Source organism: Taudactylus pleione, unplaced genomic scaffold, assembly GCF_031769625.1.
Source record: "Taudactylus pleione unplaced genomic scaffold, aTauple2 ptg001337l, whole genome shotgun sequence".
Classification (NCBI taxonomy): Eukaryota; Metazoa; Chordata; class Amphibia; order Anura; family Myobatrachidae; genus Taudactylus; species Taudactylus pleione.
The window spans coordinates 1,071,395-1,085,869 of NW_028285737.1; the positions used below are offsets into that span (position 1 = coordinate 1,071,395).

Consider the following 14,475-nt stretch of genomic DNA (forward strand, 5'->3'; position numbering starts at 1 on the left):
CTGGACCCAGCGTTACTGGAGACCTGAATGTAAAAGATGGCTGCTGTGAGTATCAGAGGGGGCGGAGAGTGAGGAAGAAGCAGCAAGACTGCAGTGGAATGGTGCCCTGAGCTGGGGGGAGGGGCCGGAGGGTGGGGACCTTCTTCCCTATGTTGACATCAACCACCAGGTTCCCTGGCTTTAATTGTGCCCTGCGCCAGTGCTTGTAATTCCCTGGTGGTCTAGTGGAGTCCCGGACGAAGCGGTGTCCATATCAGCACCTCCGGTCTGTCTCCTTGAGACCAGAGGAGAGACTGCACAGACGCGGGTCCCCGCCTTACCTGTCCCATTGAGTCCCGGCTGCAGTCTGGGGTCCGGGGAACCCTGCTAGCTCTATTCACCTCGGAGCCTTGTCAGGAATACCTAGCAGAGGGCTGGGGTCACGGCGCCGCAGGAGGGGTGATGGAGCAGCAGTGCAGATGTCCAAAGGGCTATCTGGCGCTGCGGCTCAGTAGTAAAATAAATAAAAATAATGCTTAGGCTGCTTATTAGCAGCCCCACGGTTAAAACGGTGATCCAGCTCCTGTCAGACACCAACTTAAACTGAGTTGCCCTCAGGCTGTGGGTGGGGTATGGGGGGGAAGGACCGGAGCATCCTGGGATTGAAAAAGCTTTGCTGTTGGTGTCCGGTCCTCAAAGTCCCACCTACATCCCATTGTCTCCCCTGTGGAGCCCCATGGACACTGAAGAAGAAAGGAGATTTATGTTCTTATCTGGCTAAATTCTTTTCTTCGAGTTCCATAGGGAAACTCTATTTTATGGCCCTATATAACAACAATATGGTATGTTACTACTATGGAGAGTAGTAGAAATATCTAATTGAATAAGGAAATTGTAATATGTTCAACACAAGAGCAATCTGTCTCGTCTTCTGTCACATTCTTCCTATGTCTGCGGATGCTAATAACATTATAACATGTTAATATAGTATTACTGGAAAGTTTATTTGCCCTTCAATATACTTTTCATTTTACACTCTGTAAATTTATTCATACCTGTATTTATCATTTATATTTATTTCAACAGCTTTTACAATATTTACAATATTACCATAATACCGTTTATGTCTATCAGCTTATGACAATTGTACTTCCCTTGTATGAATTCTCTGATGTTTCAGAAGATGCGATTTCTGTTTAAAACATTTCCCACACTCAGAGCATGGAAATGGCTTCTCCCCTGTGTGAGTTCTCTGATGTGCAACAAGATCTGAACTATCTCTAAAGCATTTCCCACACTCAGAGCATGGAAATTCTCTCTCACCTGTGTGTATTCTCTGATGTATGAGAAGACTTGATTTATGTGCAAACCATTTCCCACACTCAGAGCATGGAAATGGTTTCTCACCTGTGTGAGTTCTCTGATGTGTAACAAGATGTAGTTTCTGTACAAAACATTTTCCACACTCCAAACAAGAAAATGGCTTCTCACCTGTGTGACTTCTCTGATGTGTAACAAGATGCAGTTTCTGTGCAAAGCATTTCCCACACTCCGAGCATGGAAATGGTTTCTCACCTGTGTGACTTCTCTGATGTCTAACCAGATTTGATTTAGCTGTAAAACATTTCCCACACTCAGTACACAAAAACGGCTTCTCACCTGTGTGAGTTCTCTGATGTTTCACTAGATCTGATTTCTGTGTAAAACATTTCCCACACTCAGAGCATGGAAACAGTAGCTCACCTGTGTGAGTTTTTAAATGTGTGTCAAGATTTAGTTTGTATGTAAAACTTTTCCCACACTCAGAGCATGGATATGGTTTCTCACCTGTGTGAATTTTCCGATGTTTAATAAGGTTATATTTCTGTGTAAAACATTTCCCACACTCAGAACATGAAAATAGTTTCTCACCTATGTGACTTCTCTGATGCTTAACAAATATTGACTGATGTATAAAACGTTTACCACATTCAGAACAGGAAAATACTGAAACACCTTTAAGAGCTGCATTATGTGTCATTATAACTGAGGAATGAGGGGAACATTCCCCATGAATGTAGAGATCAGGTGATTTATTTGCACTGAGACGTACTGGATGTATATTAAAAACAACTGGGTTTTTCTCTAGAGAATCCTGTGTGATGTTATCTTCTATTTTAAAACCTGGAGACACACTGAGATCTCCCGCCGAGGCCATCCTGTGTGTGCATCCATCTATTGGAAATAAATGAAAATGTAAATTAATTTTAGATTGAGGAGCAAATTTCATATGGTTAGCGAAATTTGGAAAACTGCAAAAATTGTATTATAATGAAATATATACATATAGAAAATGTGACTTTTTTACTGCACCAATAAAATATTGGATTCAAATATAACACAATCGCACTCAACAGCCACATTGGACAATGGTCAATAATATTGGTTGGTAACACACAGTGACACCACGATGTGAGGGGGGAGAGCAGGAGTATAATAGGGGCTGATGGCTCCTGATGTATGAGATACACCAGAGAGTGCGGGGAAGAGACTGGTCAGATCTCTGGGCTGGTAACACACAGTGACATGATGTGAGGAGGAGAGGAGGAGAGCAGGAGTATAATAGGGGCTGATGGCTCCTGATGTATGAGATACACCAGAGAGTGCGGGGAGGAGACTGGTCAGATCTCTGGGCTGGTAACACACAGTGACATGATGTGAGGGGGAGAGCAGGAGTATAATAGGGGATGATGGCTCCTGATGTATGAGATATACCAGAGAGTGTGGGGAGGAGACTGGGCAGATCTCTGGGCTGGTAACACACAATGACATGATGTGAGGGGGAGAGCAGGAGAGCAGGAGTATAATAGGGGCTGATGGCTCCTGATGTATGAGATACACCAGAGAGTGTGGGGAGGAGACTGGTCAGATCTCTGGGCTGGTAACACACAATGACATGATGTGAGGGGGAGAGCAGGAGTATAATAGGAGCTGATTGCTCCTAACTGTGCAGATATTAGTTTGTATTAACAGAGAAGGTTGTAGGATAAGAGATTGCTGTAGTGACTGAACTAGGAGAATATGTGACCGTTCTGTAATAAGTGATTATTACTCACCTGTGCTGATATCTGTAGGGATTTCCTCCTCCTTACACTGCTGATCACCCATCACATACGTTTCTTCTTCTCCCTCTATATCTTTTACCTTAATATCAGTTAGGTCTTCACGCTAATTAACCCCAAAATAAGAATACTTTAATAATGTCCAATTTCATTAATTGAGATTAAACAGTAGGTTATCACTTTGGTATATTGGGGAGACCCTAAATCCCATCTACCTGATGCTCCTGTGGGATCCTGTGTTTCTCCTCTGTACAATCCTGTGAATAAAGAGGACGGGGATATCTTTCGAGGGTATTTCTGTTACTGGATCCATCTGTAGGAGACACACAGTGACATAATATATTGACATCTGTCAGACTATGTGATTAAATTATGATTAGGCAAAGCAACTCATAAGCTTGATAGGAAAAGCAGGACTGACTCCCTATTCGACATTTACTATATTGATAAGGAAGAATTTCTTGTATGTTCCATCCTTAAAATAATTGGAATACAGCAATAAACTGGCTGAATCAATGGGAAAAGTCAGCATCAACTCTACTACACTCCTTAAGTAAAGAGATAAGAGGAAAGAGGAAATTAATATCTGAATAGTAAAACTAAACTAAATAAAAACAGCTATGGGAGCAGGACCCTTGACGCGTTTCTGTGCAGGGACCTGCAGTTTCCTTAGGAGGTTAAACAGTACTCCTGATTCACATACGAGGGGTGTGCAATACGTTTCTGGATGAGCAGCGCATAGGTAGAGTAGACACAATTGACTGTCTGGTTGTGTACTGTAATCTCTGACTAAACCGTAAATAAGCAGCACTGTCAGCTTGTTCACCTCCTTCAAGAAACTCTATATGAAGCCCAACAGTGGCCATGACCTTCTACAACTACAAGAGTGGTCTACGACAGCAGGAGAGTTTTAACAGACTGTAAGCTGCTTTTGGGGAGGAGGCACTGTACCGAACCACTGTGTTTGAGTGATTTGCAGAATTTTGGCACGGGAGACAGTCCCTGGAAAATAAAGATTGCTGTGGCCGACCTATATCTGCCATCACCAATGACAACATTGCTGCCGTGGGAGGTTGAGGTGGATGCCAGGGTGACCGTGGCCCAGTTAGAAAAGGAGATGGGCATCTCACAGCGAGCCTTCCGCTCGTACTCAACAAAAAGCTTGACCTGAGCAAGTATTCTGCAAGCTGGGTTCCCCATCAGCTGACTTGAGAGCAGAAGGAGGCTTGGGTGACTTGGAGCTGCAATATGCTGGCCAGGTTTAATTTCTGCCTAGGAGATAGTCAGTGGCAATTAATCCTGGATCTGCAGTTTCAACCGTGAGACCAAACAGTCATCCCAGTGGACTCCAGTTGGAGGTGCGCTACCAGAGAAGTTCTGACATGAGTGCTGTCACAAGTGCTGGAAGCCAATTCCAGGCACCATCCAAAAACTCGCGCTCATGGTGCCATTCACCATCACGACAATGCACCTGCCCATAAGTCCACGAAAGTGGAGGATTTTCTGGTCAATGAACACATCCAGGAGCTTGGTCATTGACCGTACACTCCACACCTGTCCCCCTGCGACTTCTTTGTGTTGCGACAAATCAAGTGCAAGATGCATGAGATTAGTTCTGAGTCACCGGAAGCTGCAGTGGAGACCTTTATCCAGCATGTAGAAGACATACCTGCTTCAGAATGGTCCAGCTACTTCACCAAGTGATTTGAGCACATGCAACTTTGCATAGACTCCTATGGCAAATACTTTGAAAAAATTTAATGTTCACTTTGTACTTTTTGTGCATCAGGAAACTTATTGCACACCCCTCGTATTTGTCTCTCTTGTTGTCCAATCAAATAGGATTTATTAGTAGCATTTATTAGTCAACATGTGAACAACATTCCTAACATTAAAATCAGTAGAGCAAGATACAAAAAACAAGAACCTAAACAATAAAAATAGAGTATAATGGGAGGTTCTAGTGTCCCAATTGAAAAGTATTTAACAGAAGTAAAAAAATACCATTTTCTATTTCATCCAATTGGACATTCTCAGAAGTCACTTTATGACCAAAACTACTATCCTTGAATGCAAAAGTATAAAATAGTATGAAGGGGTGCACTGAAGACCAGGTGGCCGCCCACTACAGCTGCTCAGCAGAGACCCTGTGCTACACCACCCAGGAAGCACCACCAATCTGGTAGAATACATTTTCACACTCTCAGGAATAGACTGTTCTGCCCGAATGTAAACCTGGTGAGTTTCCAAAATAATCCACCTGGCAGTAGCCAACCTCATTTGTGGACAACACGCAAGACAAACAGGTCATCAGTACTCCGCAAATCTTGGAACCTAAGGATACTGCAGCATCCTGAGAGTCCTCTTCCTCATTGTCCCAATCTAAGACCAGGATCATAATGTCCTGCTTCAGCTGGAAATTAGGGACCACCTTTGGCTGAAAGGAATCTTTTGTTCCTATAACAATCTTGCTTCATGGAGAGATTACAAAATGGGATCTACAAGATGGATAGACACTCTTCTAGGTAAGGAACTTTAAATTCGCTGAATCCAGTGGTTCAAAATGAGCATGCTATAAAGCTGTCAGCATCAGCTGGAGACCCCCATGAGCATTTGGGATGTGTGAAGCTTGCAACTTCATCAATCCATGAAAGAAGATCTGCACTTCAGGTGTGGACTTTCTACAGTACATGTGCAGACAGCTTGGAAAGGGAGAGTGCATTGGTCAGCAGATCATCCACTTAAGGGATACTGGGACAGATGTATGAACGTTTGTTAAATGTATTAACGGTAACTACGCACGTTATGTGCACCAGTTACCGCTTCCCTGCATGTATTAAAGCAGGGAAATGTGCAGAAGGATACAGGAACTAGGACGCCGCCATCAGTATCGGAACACCTAGATAGGGCACCGAACAGTGGCACTGACTGCTCTAATGGCAGGTTCCATTGATTTTGGCGACCCCGGCTGTCGCTAGTGTACACTGCAGGACCCTGGCTGTTGGCCGGCATCTAGCTTGTGCATGTGCCGAAAATTGCCCATGGGTGATGCTGTATAGGTTAGACTGGCGCATGCGCTGTCTCACTTCATTCACCAGTCACGGATGCCGAAAGAGGGAGACTAAGATTTGCCAAAGAGGCGAGTTAACACTCTCCCTCTTCGGCAAATGCATGTTTAATACATTCAGTCAGTATTTGTCCCGGCTTCGCCTTGGTAATGGGTAAAGTAGGTCCATGTCTTTTAAGATCTTTATTGGCCACTTTAATACATCTCTCTCACTTTGACTAGATGGGCTTACTCCACCACTTGATACAGGGGAAGAAATATTTCTGAATGACCCAAGTGGTCTTATTTTGCCATCTGTCGGGTATAGGGACTCCATCTTTCTATCAGTAACAACCTATTACTACACCAGTACCTGGAAACGCTTCTAGGTATGTTTGTGGCCAAGCTACTGGAATACTTCCAGGATGGTTAGGGCAGATTCCCCAGTGCCAATTACTGTGGACTGGTTCTGCTCTGGTAGCAAGTTGAGAGATTTCTGAGACCCTGGACTGAAACTCAGGACTGCCAGAGAATGGAGAAAGCTTCTGGCACATATCTGATAGTCATAGGGTACAAGCATATACAGGCATCTCGGAAGCAAGTAGTGGTTTATTAGGTCCAATAAATGTCCTGAAAAGGACAAGTATTTTCAATGGAACGTATTGGCAATACTCAGCGTAGAAGTTTTTCTGAAGTTCAATTATTACACACACACACCAAGATGATATACAGTGTATTTTCTGAGCTTACAGAGCCCCTTTTTATACAATTTCAACAAGGGTAAGCCAGAGCCCTGTCTTTCTAATCCAATGTAGACAAGGTCACCAATTTTGCATGCAAGAAATTAAGATGTTTGGATACATATCCACATTTATAACCTCACGTAAGGAAACACAGCCTTCCGTACTTGGATTTAAATGAAATTGACAGCAATCTGCTAACTGAATTCATTCTTTGTGCCACACTTTTTGAAATCATCTATTTGGATTTCAACAGTTGGACGATTACCAAACTATAAGCCCAATCAAATTGTATGCTTCATCATACTATAAACTTCATCATACCGAATGCTTCATCATACTATATGCTTCCTCATACTGCATGCTTCATCATTCTATATGCTTCATCATACGTCTGCTTCATCATACTATATGCCTCATCAATCTATATGCTTCATCATACTATATGCTTCATTATACTATATGCTTCATTATACTATATGCTTCATCATACTATAAGCTTCATCATACTATAAGCTTCATCATACTATATGCTTCATTATACTATAAGCTTCATTATACTATAAGCTTCATCATACTATATGCTTCATCAAACTATAAGCTTCATCAAACTATAAGCTTCATCATACTATAAGCTTCATCAAACCGTATGCTTCATCATACTGAATGCTTCATCATACGTCTGCTTCATCATACTATATGCCTCATCATACTATATGCTTCATTATACTATATGCTTCATCATACGTCTGCTTCATCATACTATATGCTTCATTATACTATATGTTTCATCATACTATATGCTTCATCAAACTATAAGCTTCATCATACTATATGCTTCATCAAACTATAAGCTTCATCATACTGTATGCTTCATCATACTATATGCTTCATCATACTATATGCTTCATCAATCTCTATGCTTCATCATACTATAAGCTTCATCATACTGTATGCTTCATCATACTATAAGCTTCATCATACCAAATGCTTCATCATACTATATGCTTCCTCATACTGCATGCTTCATCATACTATATGCTTCATCATACGTCTGCTTCATCATACTATAAGCTTCATCATACGTCTGCTTCATCATACTATATGCTTCATCAAACTATAAGCTTCATCATACTATAAGCTTCATCATACTATAAGCTTCATCATACTGTATGCATCATCATACTATATGCTTCATCATACTATATGCTTCATCAATCTCTATGCTTCATCATACGTCTGCTTCATCATACTATATGCTTCATCATACGTCTGCTTCATTATACTATATGCTTCATCAAACTATAAGCTTCATCATACTGTATGCTTCATCATACTATATGTTTCATCATACTATATGCTTCATCAATCTCTATGCTTCATCATACTATAAGCTTCATCATACTATAAGCTTCATCATACTATATGCTTCATCATACTATATGCTTCATCATACTATAAGCTTCATCATACGTCTGCTTCATCATACTATATGCTTCATTATACTATAAGCTTCATCATACGTCTGCTTCATCATACTATATGCTTCATTATACTATATGCTTCATCATACTATATGCTTCATCATACGTCTGCTTCATCATACTATAAGCTTCATCATACGTCTGCTTCATCATACTATATGCTTCATCACACTATATGCTTCATCAAACTATAAGCTTCATCATACTATAAGCTTCATCATACTGTATGCATCATCATACTATATGCTTCATTATACTATATGCTTCATCATACGTCTGCTTCATCATACTATATGCTTCATCATACTATAAGCTTCATCATACGTCTGCTTCATCATACTATATGCTTCATTATACTGTATGCTTCATTATACTGTATGCTTCATTATACTGTATGCTTCATCAAACTATAAGCTTCATCAAACTATAAGCTTCATCATACTATAAGCTTCATCATACTGTATGCTTCATCATACTGTATGCTTCATCATACTGTATGCTTCATCATACTCTAAGCTTCATCATACTATAAGCTTCATCAATCTCTATGCTTCATCATACTATAAGCTTCATCATACCGAATGCTTCATCATACTGTATGCTTCATCATACTATAAGCTTCATCATACTATATGCTTCATTATACTATATGCTTCATTATACTATATGCTTCATCAAACTATAAGCTTCATCATACCGTATGCTTCATCATACTATATGCTTCAATCTATATGCTTCATCATACTATTTGCTTCATCATACTATATGCGTCATCAATCTATATGCTTCAAACTATAAGCTTCATCATACTATATACTTCATCATACTATATGCTTCATCATACTATATGCTTCATCATACTATATGCTTCATTATACTATAAGCTTCATCAAACCGTATGCTTCATCATACTATATGCTTCATCAAACCGTATGCTTCATCATACTATATGCTTTATCAATATATATGCTTCATCATACTTTATGCATCATCATACTATATGCTTTATCCTACTATATGCGTCATCATGATACTATAAGCTTCATCATACTATATGCTTCATCAATCTATGGGCCCGGTTCAGACCCGCGCGCTAGATGTGTTCGCACGCAGCCGCTAGGCTGCTAATATATGCAAAGGCTGCGATTGCACGGCAAAACATCATACTATACATACCAGAGAGTGTGGGGAGGAGACTGGTCAGATCTCTGGGCTGGTAACACACAGTGACATGATGTGAGGAGGAGAGCAGGAGTATAATAGGGGTTGATGGCTCCTGACGTATGAGATACACCAGAGAGTGTGGGGAGGAGACTGGTCAGTTCTCTGGGCTGGTAACACACAGTGACATGATGTGAGGGGGAGAGCAGGTGTATAATAGGGGCTGATGGCTCCTGATGTATGAGATACACCAGAGAGTGTGGGGAGGAGACTGGTCAGATCTCTGGTCTGGTAACACACAGTGACATGATGTGAGAGGGAGAGCAAACATATAATAGGGGCTGATGGCTCCTGATGTATGAGATACACCAGAGAGTGCGGGGAGGAGACTGGTCAGATCTCTGGGCTGGTAACACACAGTGACATGATGTGAGGGGGAGAGCAGGAGTAAAATAGGGACTTATGCTTCCTGATGTATGAGATACACCAGAGATTGTGGGGAGGAGACTGGTCACATTTCTGGGCTGGTGACATGATGTGAGGGGGAGAGCAGGAGTATAATAGGGGCTGATGGCTCCTGATTTATGAGATACACCAGCAAATGTAGGGAGGAGAGTGGTCAGATCTCTGGGCTGGTAACACACAGTGACATGATGTGAGGAGGAGAGCAGGTGTATAATAGGGGCTGATGGCTCCTGATGTATGAGATACACCAGAGAGTGTGGGGAGGAGACAGGTCAGATCTCTGGGCTGGTAACACACAGTGACATGATGTGAGGGGGAGAGCAGGAGTATAATAGGGGCTGATGGCTCCTGATGTATGAGATACACCAGAGAGTGTGGGGAGGAGATTGGTCAGATCTCTATGCTGGTAAAACACAGTGACATGATGTGAGGGGGAGAGCAGGTGTATAATAGGGGCAGATGGCTCCTGACTCACCCACTGAGCAGAAATATTTCTCTAATTAGTTTGTAGTGACAGAGGACGGTGTAGGATAAGATATTGCTGTAGTGACTGAGCAAGGAGAATATCTGACTCTGTTCTGTAATAAGTGTTTATTTCTCACCTGTGATGATATCTGTAGGGATTTCCTCCTCCTTACACTGCAGATCACCACCCACATATGTTTCTTCTTTTATATCTTCTAACTTAATAATAGTTACACCATCATCCTAAATAATCCACAAAACCATAAAAAAACACATTAACAATATCAGATTTCATAAATTAATTTTATAAATAGTATAATGTCAGTGTATAAGACACACAACGATTCTGCACACATCATATAGTGACAGTCTCTATGGTATATTGGCGAAACCCTAAATCCCACCTACCTGATGCTCCTGTGGGGTCCTGTGATTCTCCTCTGTACAGTCCTGGGTATACAGAGGACGGGGACATCTCTCTGGGGTATTTCTGTTACTGGGTCCATCTGTAGGAGACACACAGTGACAGAGTACATTGTATATATGTGATTATCAGGTGATGTGTGTATATAAAGGTCCCCATACCTGCTCTCCCCTGTACAATAAATAACAGTCTCCTCTTACCCAGTGATGTGAGGGGCCGGTGATTCTCCATCATCACGTCCTTTTACAGACCCCTGTGTTCCTCTATATACTCCCCCTCCTGCATGGAGACAGACAGTGACATCCTGACACCTTATAAGAACCTGACACACACAATGATCCAGTCATCACCCAGATACATCTCCTGGTGTTACTGTATAATGTCCCATTCCCAGCAGTCACCTCTCCAGTCACCACCCAGACACATCCCCTGGTGTTACTGTATAATGTCCCATTCCCAGAGTCACCTCTCCAGTCACCACCCAGACACATCCCCTGGTGTTACTGTATAATGTCCCATTCCCAGCAATCACCTCTCCAGTCATCACCCAGACAAATCCCCTGGTGTTACTGTATAATGTCCCATTCCCAGCAGTCACCTCTCCAGTCACCACTGAGACACATCGCCTGGTGTTACTGTATAATGCCCCATTCCCAGCAATCACCTCTCCAGTCATCACCCAGACACATCCCCTGGTGTTACTGTATAATGTCCCATTCCCAGCAGTCACCTCTCCAGTCGTCACCCAGACACATCCCCTGGTGTTACCGTATAATGTCCCATTCCCAGCAGTCACCTCTCCAGTCGTCACCCAGACACCTCCCCTGGAGTTACTGTATAATGTCCCATTCCCAGCAGTCACCTCTCCAGTCATCACCCAGTCACCTCCCCTGGTGTTACTGTATAATGTCCCATTCCCAGCAGTCACCTCTCCAGTCATCACCCAGACACCTCCCCTGGTGTTACTGTATAATGTCCCATTCCCAGCAGTCACCTCAAGTCATCACCCAGACACATCCCCTGGTGTTACTGTATAATGTCCCATTCCCAGCAGTCACCTCTCCAGTCATCACCCAGACACATCCCCTGGTGTTACTGTATAATGTCCCATTCCCAGCAGTCACCTCTCCAGTCATCACCCAGACACATCCCCTGGTGTTACTGTATAATGTTCCATTCCCAGCAGTCACCTCTCCAGTCATCACCCAGACACATCCCCTGGTGTTACTGTATAGTGTCCCATTCCCAGCAGTCACCTCTCCAGTCATCACCCAGACACATCCCCTGGTGTTACTGTATAATGTCCCATTCCCAGCAGTCACCTCTCCAGTCATCACCCAGACACATCCCCTGGTGTTACTGTATAATGTCCCATTCCCAGCAGTCACCTCTCCAGTCATCACCCAGACACATCCCCTGGTGTTATTGTATAATGTCCCTCTCAGTCAGTGAGAGAGGTAGAGGCACCGTGATAGAAGCACAGCAGCAGGGTGTCACTTGGTAACTAGATTTCTCCTGTACTATTGTGTAATCCTGTGTAGTGAGATATCAATACACCGTAGATTAGAATTCAACCTATTAAAAAAAAAATGTTACGGGTTCATTATGCAAAATATACAAGTAAGGTCAACATTACTATATATAACCTTATATGGAAATAATAAAAGAACAGCATAGACTGATCCCCCTGTATTATTATTATTATTATTATTATTATTATAGTAACAACAACACACCACAGGCTGCTCCCCCTGTATAATAATAACAGGACAACACAGGCTGCTCCCCCGTATAATAATAATAACAGGACACCACAGGCTGCTCCTTCTGTATAATAATAATAACTGGACACCACAGGCTGCTCCCCCTGTATAATTATAACAGGACACTGCAGGCTGCTCCACCTGTATAATAATAGTAACAGGACACCACAGACTGCTTCCCCGTATAATAAAAGGACACTACATGCTGCTCCCCCTGTATAGTAGTACACCGCAGACTGCACCACCTGTATAATAAAACACCGCAGGCTGCTCCCCTGTATAATAGGACACTGTAGGCTGCTCCCCTGTATAATAAGACACCAAAGTCTGCTCCCCCTGTATAGTAGGGCACTACAGGTTGCTGCACCTGTATAACAGGATATTGTATTACTATTACCTGCAGCTGCAGAACACAGCGATGTTTCCCGGAAGCTGCCTGTGCCCGGAAATGAGATCATACGTCAGAGGTGTCAGGGGGCGGGGGTCACGTGACACGCGCGGGCCGGAAGTAGCGGGGTGAGTCTTGGGGTATGCTGTGTGTGGTAATAACATATAAGATGGATATTTCCTGAGTTGTAGTCTTGGAGCTCAATCGCATCATGTCATCCTGACTCTTCCCTCACGGTATGTGTGTGTCCTGTATGGGGGGGGTGGGACCTGTATGTGTGTGTCCTATATGGGGGGGGTGGGACCTGTATGTGTGTGTCCTGTATGGGGGGGGTGTGACCTGTATGTGTGTGTCCTATATGGGGGGGGGTGTGGGGGACCTGTATGTGTGTGTCCTGTATGGGGGGGGGTGTGACCTGTATGTGTGTGTCCTTTATGGGGGGGTGGGACCTGTATGTGTGTGTCCTTTATGGGGGGGTGGGACCTGTATGTGTGTGTCCTTTATGGGGGGGGGTGTGGGACCTGTATGTGTGTGTCCTTTAATTGGGGGGGTGGGACCTGTATGTGTGTGTCCTGTATGGGGGGGGTGGGACCTGTATGTGTGTGTCCTATATGGGGGGGTGGGACCTGTATGTGTGTGTCCTATATGGGGGGGGTGGGACCTGTATGTGTGTGTCCTTTATGGGGGGGGGGTGTGGGACCTGTATGTGTGTGTCCTTTATGGGGGGGTGGGACCTGTATGTGTGTGTCCTTTATGGGGGGGGGTGTGGGACCTGTATGTGTGTGTCCTTTATGGGGGGGGGGTGTGGGACCTGTATGTGTGTGTCCCTTTATGGGGGGGTGTGTGGGACCTGTATATGTGTGTCCCTTATGGGGGGGTGGGACCTGGTATGTGTGTGTCCTTTATGGGGGGGGGTGGGACCTGTATGTGTGTGTCCTATATAGGGGGGGGTGGGACCTGTATGTGTGTGTCCTATATAGGGGGGGTGGGGTGGGACCTGTATGTGTGTGTCCATTATGGGGGGGTGGGACCTGTATGTGTGTGTCCTTTATGGGGGGGGGTGGGACCTGTATGTGTGTGTCCTATATAGGGGGGGTGGGACTGTATGTGTGTGTCCTATATAGGGGGGGTGGGGTGGGACCTGTATGTGTGTGTCCTTTATGGGGGGGTGGGACCTGTATGTGTGTGTCCTTTATGGGGGGGTGTGTGGACCTGTATATGTGTGTCCATTATGGGGGGGTGGGACCTGTATGTGTGTGTCCTTTATGGGGGGGAGGTGTGGGACCTGTATGTGTGTGTCCTTTATGGGGGGGTGTGTGGGACCTGTATATGTGTGTCCTTTATGGGGGGGTGGGACCTGTATGAGTGTGTCCTTTATGGGGGGGGTGGGACCTGTATGTGTGTGTCCTATATAGGGGGGGGTGGGACCTGTATGTGTGTGTCCTATATAGGGGGGGTG

At 43.7% G+C, this 14,475-nt stretch overlaps 1 protein-coding gene across 5 annotated transcripts; it reads right to left on the minus strand.

The window, feature by feature from the left end:
• Positions 1 to 791: 791 nt before the first annotated feature.
• LOC148443073 (uncharacterized) lies at positions 792 to 13,149 on the minus strand. Of its 5 annotated transcripts, none has more exons than XM_088463291.1 (8): positions 13,026 to 13,149; positions 12,333 to 12,440; positions 11,066 to 11,144; positions 10,850 to 10,947; positions 10,579 to 10,684; positions 3,296 to 3,393; positions 3,075 to 3,186; positions 792 to 2,193 (listed from the first exon to the last, which is right to left on the minus strand). In XM_088463291.1, the coding sequence occupies exons 3-8, from the start codon at positions 11,097 to 11,099 to the stop codon at positions 1,115 to 1,117; spliced, it is 1,527 nt and encodes a 508-aa protein (XP_088319417.1). In that variant the 5' UTR covers positions 11,100 to 11,144; positions 12,333 to 12,440; positions 13,026 to 13,149; the 3' UTR covers positions 792 to 1,114. The 5 variants fall into 5 exon arrangements, with proteins under 5 accessions (XP_088319417.1, XP_088319416.1, XP_088319419.1 ...); XM_088463290.1 differs by having other exon boundaries at positions 12,254 to 12,440; XM_088463293.1 differs by lacking the exon at positions 13,026 to 13,149 and adding an exon at positions 12,874 to 12,894 and having other exon boundaries at positions 12,254 to 12,398.
• Positions 13,150 to 14,475: the final 1,326 nt, after the last annotated feature.